The sequence below is a fragment of the Scyliorhinus torazame genome, chromosome 15 (assembly GCF_047496885.1).
Source record: "Scyliorhinus torazame isolate Kashiwa2021f chromosome 15, sScyTor2.1, whole genome shotgun sequence".
NCBI classification, from domain to species: Eukaryota; Metazoa; Chordata; class Chondrichthyes; order Carcharhiniformes; family Scyliorhinidae; genus Scyliorhinus; species Scyliorhinus torazame.
This window is the reverse complement of record NC_092721.1, coordinates 177,585,754-177,604,578: the sequence shown is the minus strand read 5'-3', so window position 1 is coordinate 177,604,578 and position 18,825 is coordinate 177,585,754. Positions and strand designations below refer to the sequence as shown.

The 18,825-nt window shown below is 54.2% G+C and overlaps 1 protein-coding gene across 1 annotated transcript in view; it reads right to left on the bottom strand.

Annotated features, from left to right (window-relative positions):
• mgat4a (alpha-1,3-mannosyl-glycoprotein 4-beta-N-acetylglucosaminyltransferase A) overlaps positions 1-18,825 on the bottom strand; it is a 363,169-nt gene that overhangs the window by 162,622 nt on the left and 181,722 nt on the right. The window contains exon 3 of the mRNA XM_072477186.1: positions 7,048-7,188. Within this exon, the coding sequence (XP_072333287.1) occupies positions 7,048-7,188 (141 nt within the window). The remainder of the gene's footprint in view (positions 1-7,047; positions 7,189-18,825) is intronic.

The window sequence follows — 18,825 nt, the reverse complement described above, 5'->3', positions numbered from 1 at the left end:
ATGAGGTGGAGGATAGTGTGAGGTGAAGGGGAGTGTGAGGATGAGGTGGAGGATAGTGTGAGGGTGAGTGGAATGCGAGGGTGAGGGGGAGTGGAGTGTGAGGGTGAGGTGGAGTGGAGTGTGAGGGTGAGGTGGCATGGAGTGCGAGGTGGAGGGTAGTGTGAGGGTGAGGTGGAGTGCGAGGGTGAGGTGGAGTGGAGTGCGTGGGTGAGGTGAGGTGGAGGGGGGTGCGAGGGTGAGGTGGAGTGGGGAGCGAGGGTGAGGTGGAGGTAGAGTGAGTGCTAGAGTGAGGTGGAGTGGCATGCAAAGGTGAGGTGGTGTGGAGGGTGAGGTGGTGTGGAGGGTGAGGTGGTCTGGAGTGCGAGGGTGAGGAGGGTGGAGTGCGAGGGTGAGGTGGATGGAGTGCGAGGGTGAGGTGGATGGAGTGCGAGGGTGAGGTGGATGGAGTGCGAGGGTGAGGTGGATGGAGTGCGAGGGTGAGGTGGATGGAGTGCGAGGGTGAGGTGGATGGAGTGCGAGGGTGAGGTGGATGGAGTGCGAGGGTGAGGTGGATGGAGTGCGAGGGTGAGGTGGATGGAGTGCGAGGGTGAGGTGGATGGAGTGCGAGGGTGAGGTGGATGGAGTGCGAGGGTGAGGTGGATGGAGTGCGAGAGTGAGGTGGATGGAGTGCGAGGGTGAGGTGGATGGAGTGCGAGGGTGAGGTGGATGGAGTGCGAGGGTGAGGTGGATGGAGTGCAAGGTGGATGGAGTGCGAGGGTGAGGTGGATGGAGTGCGAGGGTGAGGTGGATGGAGTGCGAGGGTGAGGTGGATGGAGTGCGAGGGTGAGGTGGATGGAGTGCGAGGGTGAGGTGGATGGAGTGCGAGGGTGAGGTGGATGGAGTGCGAGGGTGAGGTGGATGGAGTGCGAGGGTGAGGTGGATGGAGTGCGAGGGTGAGGTGGATGGAGTGCGAGGGTGAGGTGGATGGAGTTCAAGGGTGAGGTGGATGGAGTGCGAGGGTGAGGTGGATGGAGTGCGAGGGTGAGGTGGATGGAGTGCGAGGGTGAGGTGGATGGAGTGCGAGGGTGAGGTGGATGGAGTGTGAGGTGGATGGAGTGTGAGGTGGATGGAGTGTGAGGTGGAGTGGAGTGTGAGGGGAGTGAGAGGGTGAGGTGGAGGGGAATGTGAGGGTGGAGTGGAGTGCGAGGGTGCGTTGAGGGGAGTGAGAGATGGAGGGGAGTGTGAGGGTGAGGTGGAGGGGAGTGTGAGGGTGAGGGGGAGGGGAGCGTGAAGGTGAGGTGGAGTACGAGGGTGAGATGGAGTGGAGTGGGGTGCGAGGGTGAGATGGAATGGAGTACTAAGTTGAGGTGGAGTGGAGGGGAGTGCGAGGCTGAGGTTGAGGGGTGTGTGAGGTGGAGGGGAGTGCGAGGGTGAGGTGAATGGAGCGCAAGAGTGAGTTGGAGGAGAGTGTGAGGGTGAGGTGGAGTGGCGTGCAAAGGTGAGATGGAGTGGCTCGCGAGGGTGAGGAGGATGGAGGGTGAGGTGAATGGAGTGCGAGGGTGAGGTGGATGGAGTGCGAGGGTGAGGTGGATGGAGTGCGAGGGTGAGGTGGATGGAGTGCGAGGATGAGGTGGAGTGGAGTGCGTGGGTGAGGTGGAGGGGGGTGCGAGGGTGAGGTGGAGTGGGGCGCGAGGGTGAGGTGGAGTGCGAGGTAGAGTGAGAGCTAGAGTGAGGTGGAGTGGCGTGCGAAGGTGAGGTGGTGTGGAGGGTGAGGTGGTGTGGAGTGCGAGGGTGAGGAGGGTGGAGTGAGAGGGTGAGGTGGATGGAGTGTGAGGTTGAGGTGGATGGAGTGCGAGGGTGAGGTGGATGGAGTGCGAAGTTGAGGTGGATGGAGTGCGAGGGTGAGGTGGATGGAGTGCGAGGGTGAGGTGGATGGAGTGTGAGGTGGATGGAGTGTGAGGTGGATGGAGTGCGAGGGTGAGGTGGATGGAGTGCGAGGCTGAGGTGGATGGAGTGAGAGGGTGAGGTGGATGGAGTGTGAGGTGGATGGAGTGCGAGGGTGAGGTGGATGGAGTGAGAGGGTGAGGTGGATGGAGTGCGAGGGTGAGGTGGATGGAGTGCGAGGGTGAGGTGGATGGAGTGCGAGGGTGAGGTGGATGGAGTGCGAGGGTGAGGTGGATGGAGTGCGAGGGTGAGGTGGATGGAGTGCGAGGGTGAGGTGGATGGAGTGCGAGGGTGAGGTGGATGGAGTGCGAGGGTGAGGTGGATGGAGTGCGAGGGTGAGGTGGATGGAGTGCGAGGGTGAGGTGGATGGAGTGCGAGGGTGAGGTGGATGGAGTGCGAGGGTGAGGTGGATGGAGTGCGAGGTGGATGGAGTGCGAGGGTGAGGTGGATGGAGTGTGAGGGTGAGGTGGATGGAGTGTGAGGGTGAGGTGGATGGAGTGAGAGGGTGAGGTGGATGGAGTGAGAGGGTGAGGTGGATGGAGTGAGAGGGTGAGGTGGATGGAGTGCGAGGGTGAGGTGGATGGAGTGCGAGGGTGAGGTGGAGTGCGAGGGGAGTGAGAGGGTGAGGTGGTGTGGAGTGTGAGGTGAAGGGGAGTGTGAGGATGAGGTGGGGGAGAGTGTGAGGTGAAGGGGAGTGTGAGGATGAGGTGGAGGATAGTGTGAGGGTGAGGTGGAGTGGAATGCGAGGGTGAGGGTGAGTGGAATGGGAATGTGAGGTGGTGTGGAGTGTGAGGTGAAGGGGAGTGTGAGGATGAGGTGGAGGATAGTGTGAGGTGAAGGGGAGTGTGAGGATGAGGTGGAGGATAGTGTGAGGGTGAGGTGGAGTGGAATGCGAGGGTGAGGGTGACTGGAGTGTGAGGGTGAGGTGGGGTGGAGTGTGAGGTGAAGGGGAGTGTGGGGATGAGGTGGAGGATAGTGCGAGTGTGAGGTGGAGTGGAATGCGAGGGTGAGGGGGAGTGGACTGGGAGGGTGAGGTGGATTGGGAGGGTGAGGTGGAGTGGAGTGAGAGTGTGAGTGTGAGGTGGAGTGGAGTGAGGGTGAGGTGGAGGATAGTATGAGGGTAAGGTGGAGTGGAATAGGAGGGTGAGGTGGAGTGGAATACGAGGGTGAGGTGGAGTGGAATACGAGGGTGAGGTGGAGTGGAATGCGAGGGTGAGGTGGAGTGGAATGCGAGGGTGAGGTGGCGTGGAATACAAGGGTGAGGTGGAGTGGAATACGAGGGTGAGGTGGAGTGGAATGCCAGGGTGAGGTGGAGTGGAATGCGAGGGTGAGGTGGAGTGGAATGCGAGGGTGAGGTGGAGTGGAATGCGAGGGTGAGGTGGAGTGGAATGCGAGGGTGAGGTGGAGTGGAATGCGAGGGTGAGGTGGAGTGGAATGCGAGGGTGAGGTGGCGTGGAATACAAGGGTGAGGTGGAGTGGAATACGAGGGTGAGGTGGAGTGGAATGCCAGGGTGAGGTGGAGTGGAATGCGAGGGTGAGGTGGAGTGGAATGCGAGGGTGAGGTGGAGTGGAATGCGAGGGTGAGGTGGAGTGGAATGCCACGGTGAGGTGGAGTGGAATACGAGGGTGAGGTGGAGCGGAATACGAGGGTGAGTGGAATAAGAGGGTGAGGTGGAGTGGAATACGAGGGTGAGATGGAGTGGAATACGAGGGTGAGGTGGAGTGGAATACGAGGGTGAGGTGGAGTGGAATACGAGGGTGAGGTGGAGCGGAATACGAGGGTGAGGTGGAGCGGAATACGAGGGTGAGGTGGAGTGGAATACGAGGGTGAGGTGGAGTGGCGTGGAGTGTGAGGGTGAGGTGGAGTGTGAGGGTGGAGGGGAGTGTGAGGGTGAGGTGGAGTGGAGTGCGAGGGCAGTGGGAGGGTGAGGTGGATGCAATGTGAGGGGAAAAGTGTGATGCACCACACCAACTTCTATCCAAATCAATAATTTGCCCTCAATTCCGTGAGCTTCAACTTTAACAGCATCTTATGAGAGAGACTTTCAAATGCCCTTTCGAGGTCCACGCAGATAAAATCCACTGGCATTCCCCTGCCCACTGCTTTCATCACCTCTTCAAAAAGATTCAGCCAGGCTCATCAGCCATAACCTGGTTTTTACATCAGCCATAACCTGGTTTTTACAAATCTATGCAGGTCCTCTCTGACCAGCTGAACATTAAGGTGTTCAGTCAAACCTTAGTTTATAGACACTGGTAATTCGCAAACAATAGAGGTTAGGCTAGCTGGTCTATGATTCCCTGGTCCCCCCCTCATTTTTCTGAAATAGTGGAGAAAGTGCAACTTTCTAATTGAAATGGAACGGTGTCTGAATCAAGAGCTTTGGAAAGTCACAGTTAGGATATCGGTAATGTTCCCACTCATCTCCATGAAATTCTGGGATTAAACAATCTTGGATCTTGGGGATTTGCCACTCTTTCATATCATTATTTTCCATTTGTTTAACTTAATGTTGGCGTGTCCCTGTGGTATTTTATACTGTCCTCTGAGGCGGGTTTGGAAGTGAGAGGGCAATTAATCAGTGGGCAGATGGTAGTCGGGATTTCACCACCTACCCACCTCCAACTCAATTAAGGCCATGGCAGGAAGGCTACCAATTGAGGGCCTTGAGTACTGTCCCCTTAAGGGTCTTATCCCACTGCTGTTCGTATTAAGCCCGTGGCCATGATAGACAAACTAGCATTCTTCTTCAAAGTCACGCAATGGCTGATTGAGGGACTTGGCATCAGGAAGAGGGCTCACCGAGAGCCACCCCCCCTGCCACCCTGCCAAAACCCTCCTACCGTCACCTATTTCTGGACAATCTCAGCAGGTCTGACAGCATCTGTGGAGAGAAAAGGGAGCTAAGGTTTCAAGTCTGGATGTCTCTATCAGGCACCGACTAGAGAAGACCCAATAGGGAACTACTGGAGCTGTGCATAACAGTTAGCGTGCTAAATTAAAATAAGCTTCGTTTTTCTCCACAACTTGGTGTGGACTCTTTTTGTTGTCCCTTACAAAGGTCAGCAAGGATCAGGCTGGTGGGCTTGATGCAAGGGTAGCATTGCAGGCATTAGAGCTTCGAAAAAGCCGAATCTCACAAGTTTACAGAGTGTGACGGTTGGGGGGCCAGCCAGGAGATCGCTGCAATCATTAAGCTTGGAGGTGACAAAGTCAAGGTGTAAGTTTGCAGCAGATGGTTTGAGGCAAGAGCAGAGGCTGGTCGAGGTAGGTAGCCCTTATGATGCAGATATGGGGTCAGATAGGGTTTGAATAGGACGCCATGGATGCAAATGCACTTGAGGCAAAGGTGCAGGGAGGGGGAAACGGAGTTGATGCCAAAAGGATAGCGGCTTAGATTCTCCGGCCTTCCCACGCCAAGCTTCTCGGTAGCCTGCCATTCGCCAGCAGTGGGGTCTTCTGGTACCGCCGATGTCAATTGGCTTTCCCATTGAATCCACTTTATGCCGCCAGGAAACCCGCAGCAAGGGAGAACCGTCAGAAGACGCTGCTGGCGTGAACAGCCGGAAGACCTTGCCCATTGAGGTTTTTTTCCTGGAGTGGATGCAGAAATCTCACGATCAGATTTCCTTCGCAGCAGGGGTGCTCAGGATATATACTGCGTCCTAACTGGGGAATGGGACGGTATGCTTCGAGACAACTGCCGTCAGTCCACGGTTCTGGAAGGTGGTGAGCGGGGGAGAAATTGTCCTTTTTTTCTTTTTGAAATCATTGGGTAGATGTGTCATGTTTCCAGCATTTTAGTATTTCTCCCATTTTCCTGCCAGCTTCTATTTCCTTCTATTTTGGAATTTTTGCCCCCCCTCCCCCTTAATACATCTTGTTAATGTAGTATTTTCTTCCTTTAACCTTTATTTACCCATGTGTATTGCCTCTTCCAATTTCTAGCTGTTCCAACTCATTAACTGCTGTGGTGTATGTCCTGACTCCTCACTTCTCTCTGTTATGCTCTAGTTTCACAGTCTCCTCCCTGCACCTTGCTCCTTCATTTTGTTTACAACATTAAAAAATCTTGCTCATTGTCCAGTGTCCCATTTTGAGATACAACTGCAGCTGAAATGTTAACTATTGTTCTTCCATCAAGTATTGCTGAACCTTGGTGCGTAACCTACTGGCATTTTCTATCACGCAAATCTATCATAGGAATTAAATAGTCCAGTCTATGATGAAAGATGACGAAGGGTTGTACAAGTGGATTAACATGCAAGCCCTCCCCCCTTCCAGGAATTCACGCTTGAGGCTTGACCGCAATATTTCAAGCATTCATAAATAGGTTTTCAACCAAGCGAGGACAACAATTTTCTTGACCAATTAAAAATTCTCAATTGAATTTTTCTGCTGTCTCATGAAGGATTTCCACTTGAGTAATAACATAACCATTTATACTGAACTATCATCGACTGATGTTTAACCTCAACCTGTGAACAATGCAATAAATTGGAGTCAAACTGTTTTCTTTAAAAAAATTTAGCGTACCCAATTCATTTTTTTCCAATCATCTCAGTGGGCCGCAAGATTGAAATTGGGCTTGTTCACTAACCGTGGCCCTTGAATAAGATTGAATACATTTCATACACGTGAATATTTCAAGGGAAAGAAAATGCTATATCATTCAAATATTAATAGAACTGTCATCAACTGCAAGTGGTAAAAACAATAGAAATATTTAAGCTTTGATTGGCCGCAGAGGGAGTGCAAAACGTTCACAGTCAGTGTAATGCATGATCAGCATGCACCTCACGTCACGCCCTTGCTTTAAGCACCTATCACTTCAGTAGAAAAAAAAGCTACGCGGATGGAAACCAGCGGAATGTCGTAATCCTGCACTTGGGCAATGGTCAACAAAATGTCGCGTGAGCCGCACTCAGAACCCTAATGGGCCGCATGTGGCCCTGGGGCCAACGGCTTCCCGCCACTGCAATAGATTAACTTCATCAAATAAGCAGGATGGCCATCTTGTTACAAGGCGACGCAAATGCCTTACAATTAAATCCCAAACCACCCGAAGTATTATTTTCCCCTTCAATTCCGCGCAAGAGAAAAGAGCACTTTGGGTAACTCACCGCCAGTTCTGCCAATGCCAACCTGCACAGCAGGCTGAAGGCTCTCCTCGCTGTTAAGTAAGTGGGGCATGTGATGATAGATATTTGGCACTTGTAGAGCGTTTTTGTTGGTCAGACCTTTCAACAGATTTTTGGCATCATCTGAAAATGCAGTAAGATTGATGAATACATTTAGATATCCAAGTTGTTTTGGGAATCAAGGTTGGGTCACAGTATCAGCATTGCCAGGTGTTTTAGGATAAGTAAAACCCACGATGAAGCAACAAGTTTAAAATAAAAGATCTACAATTATGAAAAACTTAAATAAAAAACATGCATACATCGAGCTAAATAATAACCAATCTCTTCATTTTTACCACAAAAGTATTGCATTGATTGCAGCCAATTGCAACGGAATGTCCATAACAACATGGCTTTCTCTGAACTAGACATTGCGAGAAAATATTCATACGGGTTGTAGACAACAGAAGGAGAGCGATAAAGAAGTATACATTAGCCAAACCATCAAGTTCCTGCAAGGTAAACTGATAATTAATTTAGGAATTATTGAAGATGGTTTAAACCGCAGATGAATTAAATGCTCGTGTCCCATTGGAGGACCTTCGCACTCCTAGACTTCAGGCATTCTTATACTATTAAGATAGTGCAGTGGGGACTTCCGGTTGCGGTGATGCCTAGCTAGCCGCACGTTTCGGCAGCTCCAGCTCCGACGGACCTTCGGGCTCTTTTAAGAGCCCCAACGGGAAATTTTTGGGCGACGCAACCCGGTGTGGGGTGAGTGAGAAGGGAGTCCCCCCCCCCCCCAACGAAGGAGGAAAAAACCGGCGGCGGCGGCTGCAGCGCGAGGAATCGTCGACCAAAGAGACAGAAAGGGAGAAGCACAAGATGGCGGCGGAGAAAGCGCAGGCGACATGGGGGCCCGAGCAGGATGAATTTTTGAGACGGTGCGTGGAGCTACTAAAGAGGGAGGTGCTGACCCCGATGCTACAGGCAATTGAGGGGCTCAAGGAGACACAAAGGACCCAGGAGACAGAGCTCCGCGTGGTGGAGCAGAAGGTGACGGATAATGAGGATGAGATCCTGGGCCTGGCGGTTAAAACACAGACGCACGAGACACTTCATAAAACGTGTACTGAAAGGATCGAGGCCCTAGAAAACGGAGCGCGAAGGAAGAACCTTCGGATACTGGGTCTCCCTGAGGGTGTGGAAGGAGTGGACTGTGGAGCTTATGCAAGTACGATGCTGAGCTCACTGATGGGTGCTGAGGCCCCTACGGGCTCCTTGGAGGTGGAGTGGGCACATCGGATCCCGGCGAGAAGACCAAAAGCGGGAGAACCACCCAGGGCGATAATCGTGCGATTTCACCGCCTTAAGGATAGAGAAGAGGTCCTGAGATGGGCTAAAAAGGTGCGGAGTAGCAGATGGGAGAATGCAGTGGTACGGGTGTACCAGGATTGGAGTGCGGAGGTGGCGAGAAGGAGGGCGAGTTTTAACCGAGCCAAGGAGGTGTTGCATAAAAAGGTGAAGTTCGGGATGCTGCAGCCGGCAATACTATGGGTCACGTATCAGGAGAGACACCATTATTTCGAGACGGCGGAGGAAGCACGGGCCTTTATTAAAGAGGAGAAATTGGATCGGAACTGAGGGACTGATGCTGCAGGAAATGTTATTGTTAATGTTATGGTTGAAGTTAATAGAGAAGTAAATTGGGAAGGGGGGAGACATTGGGAAATGTGGGCGCCGGTGAGGGGGGAAAGACGGGACATAGTCGGAGAATGGGGAAGGGGAGGGGGAGGGGAAAGGGAGTTGCGCCACAAGAGGCGGGTCAGGTAAAGGGATGTTCCCGCGCCAGAAAGAATATGGCGGGAAGACAGGCGCAAGGCGGATGGGAGTTCCCCACACGGGGGGGGGGTCGAGGAGTGAACAGGAGTAGCCGGGGTCAGTTGAAGTCAGCTGACTTACGGAAGTAATATGGGGGGAGCAATCACGCTAGAAAGAGATCTAGCGGGGGGGGGGGGGGGGGGGACAACTGGGTTGCTGCTGCGGAAATCCAAAAGGAAATGGCTAAAGAGTGGGTGGACGGGGATGGAATGCGACGCTGGGGGAGCGAGTGGGAGCGCGGAGGCGGGATATGGGACTGGCCTAGAGAAGGTAATGGCTAGTCGACACGGGAGGGGGGCAGGTAGCCCCCTAGTGAGGCTGATCACGTGGAACGTGAGAGGCCTGAATGAACTGATAAAAAGGGCCCGAGTGCTCGCGCATTTGAAAGGACTAAGGGCAGACGTGGTTATGCTCCAAGAGACGCACCTAAAGGTGGCGGACCAAGTTAGGTTAAGGAAAGGATGGGTGGGACAGGTGTTCCACTCAGGACTAGACGCAAAGAACAGAGGGGTGGCCATATTAGTGGGGAAACGGGTAGCATTTGAAGCAAAGAACATCGTAGCAGATAGCGGAGGTAGATATGTAATGGTGAGTGGCAGGCTGGAGGGAATGGAGGTCGTGTTGGTTAATGTATATGCCCCGAACTGGGACGATGCGGGATTTATGAGACAGATGCTGGGGCGTATACCGGACCTGGAGGTAGGAAACTTAATTTTAGGAGGGGACTTTAATACTGTGCTGGACCCGGGGCTAGATAGATCCAGCTCAAGGACCGGAAGAAGGCCGGCAGCGGCCAAGGTGCTTAAGGGGTTTATGGACCAAATGGGGGGAGTGGATCCATGGCGATTTCTTAGACCTAGGGCTAGGGAGTTTTCCTTCTTCTCCCATGTCCATAAAGTGTACTCCCGGATAGATTTTTTTGTTTTGGGAAGGTCGTTGATCTCTAGGGTGGAAGAAGCTGAGTATTCAGCCATAGCGGCTTCGGACCATGCCCCACATTGGGTGGACCTGGAATTAGGAGAGGAAAGGGAGCAGAGAGCACTCTGGCGATTAGATGTGGGATTGATGGCGGATGAGGGAGTGTGTGCAAGAGTGCGGGGGTGTATTGAGAGATACCTGGATGTCAATGACGACGGCGAGGTCCCTGTGGGAGTGGTATGGGAAGCACTAAAAGCGGTGGTCAGAGGAGAGCTGATCTCCATTGGGGCCCACAAAGGGAAAACAGAGGCCAAGGGAAGGGAAAGATTACTGGGGGAGATTTTAAGGGTGGATAGGGAATTTGCAGAGACCCCGGAGGAGGGACTGTACAGGGAGAGGAGACGACTCCAGACGGAGTTTGACCTTCTGACCACCAGAAAGGCAGAGGTGCTGTGGAGGAAGGAAGGCACAGGGGAGGAGGTATGAATATGGGGAAAAGGCTAGTCGCCTGCTGGCTCATCAATTGCGAAAGAGGACAGCAGCGAGGGAGATAGGAGGAATTAGAGACGAAAAGGGAGACACGGTGCGAAGAGCAGGAAAGATAAATGAGGTGTTCAAGACCTTTTATGAGGGACTGTATAGGTCTCAACCCCCAGAGGGAGAGGAGGGGATGCGGCAGTTCCTGGATCAATTGAGGTTCCCGAGAGTGGAGGAGCAGGAGGTGGTAGGCCTGGGGGCACCGATTGGGGTGGACGAGGTTATTAAGGGACTGGGAAGCATGCAAGCAGGGAAGGCTCCGGGACCAGATGGGTTCCCGGTGGAATTTTACAGAAAATATGTGGACTTGTTGGCCCCGTTGATGGTGAGGACGTTCAATGAGGCCAGGGAAGGAGGGACTTTATCCCCGACAATGTCGGAGGCGACGCTATCGCTAATTTTGAAGAGGGATAAAGATCCGTTGCAGTGCGGGTCCTATAGACCCATTTCATTATTGAACGTGGACGCCAAATTGCTGGCAAAGGTACTGGCATCGAGGATAGAGGACTGTGTCCCGGGGTGGTGCACGAAGACCAGACAGGGTTCGTAAAAGGGAGACAACTGAATGTTAACGTGCGACGACTATTAGGGGTGATAATGATGCCCCCAGTGGAGGGGGAGGCAGAGATAGTGGCGGCAATGGATGCAGAGAAGGCATTTGATAGGGTGGAGTGGGAGTATTTATGGGAAGTGTTAAGGAGGTTTGGGTTCGGGAACGGGTTTATTAGCTTGGTCAAACTTCTTTATGGGGCCCCAACGGCAAGTGTAGTTACGGGTCGACAAAGATCGGAGTATTTTCGACTATATAGGGGAACAAGACAGGGTGGCCCGCTGTCTCCATTGCTGTTCGTGTTGGCAATTGAATCTCTGGCCATGGCGTTGAGAGACTCCAGGAAATGGAGAGGGGTGATTAGAGGGGGAGAAGAACACCGAGTCTCGCTATACGCAGATGACCTATTGTTATACGAGTCGGACCCAGCGGGGGGGGGGGGGGATGATAGAGGTTATGCGAATGTTGAGGGAGTTCGGGGATTTCTCGGGGTATAGGCTAAACATGGGGAAGAGTGAATTACTTGTGATACATCCAGGGGACCAGAGTAGAGAGATAGAAGGCCTGCCTCTAAGGAAAGTGGAAAGAAACTTCCGATACCTGGGGATTCAGATCGCTAAGAGCTGGGGAACCTTGCACAGACTTAATCTGACACGGCTGGTAGAACAAATGGAGGAGGACTTCAAGAGGTGGGACATGCAGCCTCTGCCGCTGGCGGGCAGGGTGCAGGCAATTAAGATGATGGTCCTCCCGAGGTTCTTATTTGTATTTCAATGTCTCCCTATACTAATCACTAAGACCTTTTTCAATAAAATAGACAGGAGCATCACGGGCTTCATATGGGCAGGGAAAGTTCCGAGAGTAAGGAGGGGGTTCCTTCAGCGTAGCAGGGACAGAGGAGGATTGGCACTAACGAACTTGGGCGATTACTATTGGGCCGCCAATGTTGCAATGATACGTAAATGGATGATGGAGGGTGAGGGAGCGGCGTGGAAAAGACTGGAGAGAAAGTCCTGTAAAGGGACGAGTTTAGAGGCGCTGGTGATGGCGCCGCTACCGTTCTCGCCAAAAAAGTTTCCCACGAACCCGGTGGTGGCGGCAACATTGAATATCTGGGGACAGTAGAGGCGACAGAGAGGGGTGCGGGGAGCCCTGGTGGGGTCCCCAATTAGGAACAACTATAGGTTCGCCCCAGGAAGAATGGATGGAGGATTTCAGAGCTGGCACCAGTTGGGAATTAGGAGGGTGGGAGATTTATTTATAGATGGGACTTTTGCGAGCTTGGGAGCATTGGAGGAAAAGTATAAGTTGCCCCAGGGAAACTTCCTGAGATATATGCAGGTGAGGGCGTTTACTAGACAACAGGTGAGGGAATTTCCGCTGCTCCCGACACAGGGGACTCAGGACAGAGTGCTTTCAGGGGTGTGGGTCGGAGAGGGCAAGGTGTCAGAGATATACCGAGAGATGAGGGAAGAGGGAGAGGAGTCGGTGGGAGGACTAAAGGGAAAGTGGGAAGAAGAACTAGGGGAGGAGATAGAGGAGGGTATGTGGGCTGATGCCCTAAGCAGGGTAAACTCCTCTTCCTCATGCGCCAGGCTTAGCCTGATTCAATTTAAGGTGCTACATAGAGCACACATAACGGGAGCAAGATTGAGCAGGTTCTTTGGAGTGGAGGACAAATGTGGGAGATGCGGCGGAAGCCCGGCAAACCACGCACATATGTTTTTGGCGTGCCCGGCACTGGAGGGGTATTGGAAGGGAGTGACGGGAGTGATTTCGAAGGTGGTGAAGGCCCGGGTCAAACCAGGCTGGGGGCTAGCTCTATTTGGAGTTGCGGATGAGCCGGGAGTGCAGGAGGCGAAAGAGGCCGACGTTGTGGCCTTTGCGTCCCTAGTAACCCGGCGTAGGATCCTACTCATGTGGAAGGAGGCGAAACCCCCCGGACTGGAGGCCTGGGTAAACGATATGGCGGGGTTCATTAAACTGGAGCAGATAAACTTTGCCCTGAGAGGATCAGCTCAAGGGTTCACCAGGCGGTGGCAGCCATTTCTCGACTACCTAGGGGAACGTTAGAGGGAAGACAGAGGACCAGCAGCAGCAACCCAGGGGGGAGGGGGAGGGGGGGGGGGGCGTTTAGTTTAGTTTATATGTCAAACGATTATGGGGTTTAGTTATTTGTGTATTGTTAAAAATTTCTTTACTGTTACGTTTGCTTTGTAAGAGGGAAAAAATTGTTGTTTGGAAAAAATTTTCAATAAAATATATTTAAAAAAAAGATAGTGCAGTGGGAGACTTCCGGGTGCGGCGATGACCAGCTGAGTCGCACGTTTCGGCAGCTCCTGGTGGAACGGACTTTTGGGCTCTTAATAGGAGCCCCAACTGCAATTTTAACGGCAAAAAACACTGTGCGGTAAACCAGAAGGGAATCCCCCCTGGACACGGATGGAAAAAGGAGAGGAAAATGGCCGGATTGCGGTGGATCCTCTAGAGCAGCGGCCAGGAAGACAGGCACAAAGCAAGATGGCGTCGGAAGGAGGCAGTTTAATATGGGGCCCTGACCAACAAGAGTTCCTGCGGCATTGCGTGGAAGAACTCAAAAAGGAGATGAAGAAGGAGCTGTTGGCCCCGATATTACAGGCGATTGAGGGGCTAAAGGAGGAGCAAAAGACCCAGGAACAGGAGCTTCGGGTCGTGAAGGCAAAGGCTGCTGAGAATGAGGACGACATACAGGGCCTGGTGGTGAAAACGGAGATGCACGAGGCACACACAAAAGGTGTGTGGAAAGGCTGGAGGTGCTGGAGAATAATACGAGGAGGAAGAATTTAAGGATTCTTGGTCTTCCCGAAGGTGTAGAAGGGGCGGACGTCGGGGCATATGTGAGCACGATGCTGCACTCGTTAATGGGATCGGAGGCCCCGACGGGCCCGTTGGAGGTGGAGGGAGCTTATCGGGTTATGGCGCGAAGACCGAGGGCTGGAGAAATTCCTCGAGCAATAGTGGTGAGATTTCTCCGATACAAGGACAGAGAGATGGTCCTCAGATGGGCAAAGAAAACTCGGAGTAGTAGGTGGGAGAACGCGGTGATCCGTGTCTATCAAGATTGGAGTGCGGAGGTGGCGAGAAGGAGGGCAAGCTTTAATCGGGCCAAGGCAGTGCTGCACAAAAGGAAGATTAAATTTGGAATGCTGCAACCGGCAAGACTGTGGGTCACACATCAAGGGAAACACCATTGGCAAGTCATGTTGCAGCTGTATAGAACCTTAGTTAGGCCACACTTGGAGTATAGTGTTCAATTCTGGTCGCCACACTACCAGAAGGATGTGGAGGCTTTAGAGAGGGTGCAGAAGAGATTTACCAGAATGTTGCCTGGTATGGAGGGCATAAGCTATGAGGAGCGGTTGAATAAACTCGGTTTGTTCTCACTGGAACGAAGGAGGTTGAGGGGCGACCTGATAGAGGTATACAAAATTATGAGGGGCATAGACAGAGTGGATAGTCAGAGGCTTTTCCCCAGGGTAGAGGGGTCAATTACTAGGGGGCATAGGTTTAAGGTGAGAGGGGCAAGGTTTAGAGTAGATGTACGAGGCAAGTTTTTTACGCAGAGGGTAGTGGGTGCCTGGAACTCACTACCGGAGGAGGTAGTGGAAGCAGGGACGATAGGGACATTTAAGGGGCATCTTGACAAATATATGAATAGGATGGGAATAGAAGGATACGGACCCAGGAAGTGTAGAAGATTGTAGTTTAGTCGGGCAGTATGGTCGGCACGGGCTTGGAGGGCCGAAGGGCCTGTTCCTGTGCTGTACATTTCTTTGTTCTTTGTTCTTTGTACTTCGAAACGGCAGATGAGGCGTGGACATTTATTGTCGAGGAGAAACTGGAGTGAGCGGGCCAGAAAAAGAACGTTTGGGACAAAGTGGGGGGGTGAATATGTGGGATGAAGGGGGGGAAAAAGGGGGAAGAGATGACTTCCCAAGTTGCTAATCCTGCGACCCTGTAACCTTTCTCTCTTCTCCATGTCGTGGGGGAGGGGGGGGGGGGGTGGGAGGGAGGATGAGAAGCTGAGGGCGCCTGCCATTGGGGGCGGGGCCAAAAGGGAAGCGCGGGCTTTGTTCCCGCGCTATGGTAATCACGGCGGGAACAGGGAAGCAGGAAGGAGGGGGCCTCGCACAGTGTGAGCCGAGGTCACAGAGGGAAGCCGAGGTCGGCCAGAGTTTGCTGACTTCTGGGAGCAACATGGGGGGTGCAATTACGCTAGTTTGGGATCTAGCGCGGGGGGGGGGGGGGGTTAACTGGGTTGCTGCTGCTGGGGAGAAGGGGGAGCTGGTATGGGGGGGGGGGGGGGGGAGGAGGGGGTCGGGGCGGGGGGGGCGCCACCTGGGGGAGATACGGCTACGTGGGAACCGGGTGAGGAGCTGGATTGAAAAAGGAGATGGCTAGTCGTCAAGGGGGGGGGGGGGGGGCGGGGGTAAAGAGCCCCCCAACCCAGTTGATCACGTGGAATGTGAGAGGGCTGAACGGGCCTGATAAAGAGGGCACGGGTACTCGCACACCTAAAGAAACTTAAGGCAGATGTGGTTATGCTTCAGGAGACGCATCTGAAGCTGATAGACCAGGTCAGACTACGCAAAGGATGGGTGGGGCAGGTGTTTCATTCGGGGCTAGACGCAAAAAACAGGGGGGTGGCCATACTAGTGGGGAAGCGGGTAATGTTTGAGGCAAAGACTATAGTGGCGGATAGTGGGGGCAGATACGTGATGGTGAGTGGCAAATTGCAAGGGGAGACGGTGGTATTAGTGAACGTGTATGCCCCGAACTGGGATGATGCCAATTTTATGAGGCGTATGCTAGGACGAATCCCGGACCTAGAAGTGGGGAAGTTGGTAATGGGTGGAGATTTTAATACGGTGCTGGACCCAGGGCTGGACAGATCGAGGTCCAGGACCGGAAGGAGGCCAGCTGCAGCTAGGGTGCTTAAGGACTTTATGGAGCAGATGGGAGGAGTAAACCCCTGGAGATTTAGTAGACCTAGGAGTAAGGAGTTTTCGTTTTTCTCCTATGTCCACAAAGTTTATTCACGAATAGATTTTTTTGTTTTGGGAAGGGCACTGACCCCAAAGGTGACGGGGACGGAGTACACGGCTATAGCCATTTCGGATCATGCTCCACATTGGGTGGACCTGGAGATAGGGGAAGAAAAACAACAGCGTCCACCCTGGAGAATGGACATGGGATTATTGGCAGATGAAGGGGTGTGTTTAAGGGTGAGGGGGTGTATTGAAAGGTACTTGGAACTCAATGATAATGGGGAGGTACAGGTGGGAGTGGTCTGGGAGGCGCTGAAGGCAGTGGTTAGAGGGGAGCTGATATCTATTAGGGTACATAAAGGAAAGCAGGAGGGTAGGGAAAGGGAGCGGTTGTTGAAAGAACTTCGGAGGGTGGACAGACAATATGCGGAGGCACCGGAGGAGGGACTGTACAGGGAAAGGCAAAGGTTACATGTAGAATTTGACTTGTTGACTACGGGTAATGCAGAGGCACAATGGAGGAAGGCACAGGGTGTACAGTATGAATACGGGGAGAAGGCGAGCAGGCTGTTGGCCCACCAACTGAGGAAAAGGGGAGCAGCGAGGGAGATAGGGGGGGGTGAGAGATGAGGAGGGAGAGATGGAGCGGGGAGCGGAGAGAGTGAATGGAGTGTTCAAGGCATTTTACGAAAGATTATATGAAGCTCAACCCCCGGATGGGAAGGAGAGAATGATGTGCTTTCTGGATCAGCTGGAATTTCCTAAGGTGGAGGAACAGGAGAGAGTGGGGCTGGGAGCACAGATTGAGACAGAGGAAGTAGTGAAAGGGATTGGAAGTATGCAGGCGGGGAAGGCCCCCGGACCAGACGGATTCCCAGTTGAATTCTATAAGAAATATTTGGACTTGCTGGCCCCACTACTGATGAGAACCTTTAATGAGGCGAGGGGAAGGGGGCAGCTGCCCCCGGACTATGTCAGAGGCAACGATATCGCTCCTCCTAAAGAAGGAAAAAGACCCGCTGCAATGCAGGTCCTACAGGCCCATTTCCCTCCTGAATGTGGATGCTAAGATTCTGGCCAAGGTAATGGCAATGAGGATAGAGGATTGTGTCCCGGGGGTGGTTCATGAGTACCAGACTGGGTTTGTGAAGGGGAGACAGCTGAATACAAATATACGGAGGCTGCTAGGGGTAATGATGATGCCCCCACCAGAGGGGGAAGCGGAGATAGTGGTGGCGATGGATGCCGAGAAAGCATTTGATAGAGTGGAGTGGGATTATTTGTGGGAGGTGCGGAGATTTGACTTTGGGGACGGGGAAATCAGGTGGGTACAGTTGCTGGATAGGGCCCCGATGGCGAGCGTGGTCACGAATGGACGGGGGTCTGACTATTTTCGGCTCCATAGAGGGACGAGGCAGGGATGTCCACTGTCCCCGTTATTGTTTGCACTGGCGATTGAACCCCTGGCCATAGCATGGAGGGGTTCCAGGAAGTGGAGGGGAGTACTCGGGGGGGGGGGGGGGGGGGAGAAGAACACCGGGTATCTCTGTATGCGGATGATTTGTTGCTATATGTGGCGGACCCGGCGGAGGGGATGCCAGAAATAATGCGAATACTTGGGGAGTTTGGGGATTTTTCAGGGTATAAACTGAACATGGGGAAAAGTGAGTTGTTTGTGGTGCATCCAGGGGAGCAGAGCAGAGAGATAGAGGATTTACCGTTGAGGAAGGTAACAAGGGACTTCCGGTACCTGGGGATCCAGATAGCCAAGAATTGGGGTACATTACATAGGCTTAATTTAACGCGGTTGGTGGAACAGATGGAGGAGGACTTTAAGAGATGGGACATGGGGCGTCATTCTCCGACCCCCCTGAGGTTCGGAGAATGGCCGTTGGCCGCCGTGAATCCCGCCCCCGCCGGTTGACGAAGTCTCCGAAGGGAGAAAAGTTGGCGGGGCGTTAATGTCGCCGCTGCCGCGGAGAATGTCACGGGTCTGCGCAAGGCAGCCGATTTTGGGCCTGCCGATATTCTCCCTTCCGGATGGGCCGAAGTCCCGTCGACGTGATGACCGTTCACGTCGACGTAAATTAAACCTCCTTTTCATCGGCGTGACCCGGTGCTCCAGACTCACGCCGACCAGCGTGGAGGTGAGTGACGGCCTGGGGGGTTGGCTCTGGGCAGGCGATGGCGTGGCCGCAGTCTGAATGCGTGAGGAGAGGTGTGTCTCGGCTTGTGTGTGTGTGTGTGCGGCGGGGGGTTTTAGAATAGGCTGGGCTCCGGGGGAGTGCCGGGAGGGGGTCCGTGCCGGGGAGGGGGATGGGGGGGTCCGTGCCGGGGTGGAGGTTGGGGGGGGGGGGGGGGGGGGGGGGTCCGTGCCGGGGAGGGGGATGGGGGGGTCCGTGCCGGGGTGGAGGTTGGGGGGGGGGGGTTGTTCCGTGCCGGGGAGGGGGATGGGGGCGTCCGTGCCGGGGTGGAGGTTGGGGGGGGGGCGTCCGTGCCGGGGTGGAGGTTGGGGGGGTCCGTGCCGGGGTGGAGATGGGGGGGGGGGGGGTGGAGTCCGTGCTGGGGAGGGGGATGGGGGGGTCCGTGACGGGGTGGAGGTTGGGGGGGGGGGGTGGGGGTCCGTGCCGGGGAGGGGGATGGGGGGGGGGGTCCCTGCTGGGGAGGGGGATCCGTGCCGGGGTGGAGGTTGGGGGGGGGGGTCCGTGCCGGGGAGGGGGGATGGGGGGGTCCGTGCCGGGGTGGAGGTTTGGGGGGGGGGGGGGTCGTGCCGGGGAGGGGGATGGGGGGGTCCGTGCCGGGGTGAAGGTTGGGGGGGGGGGGGGGGGGGGTCCGTGCCGGGGAGGGGGATGGGAGGGGTCCGTG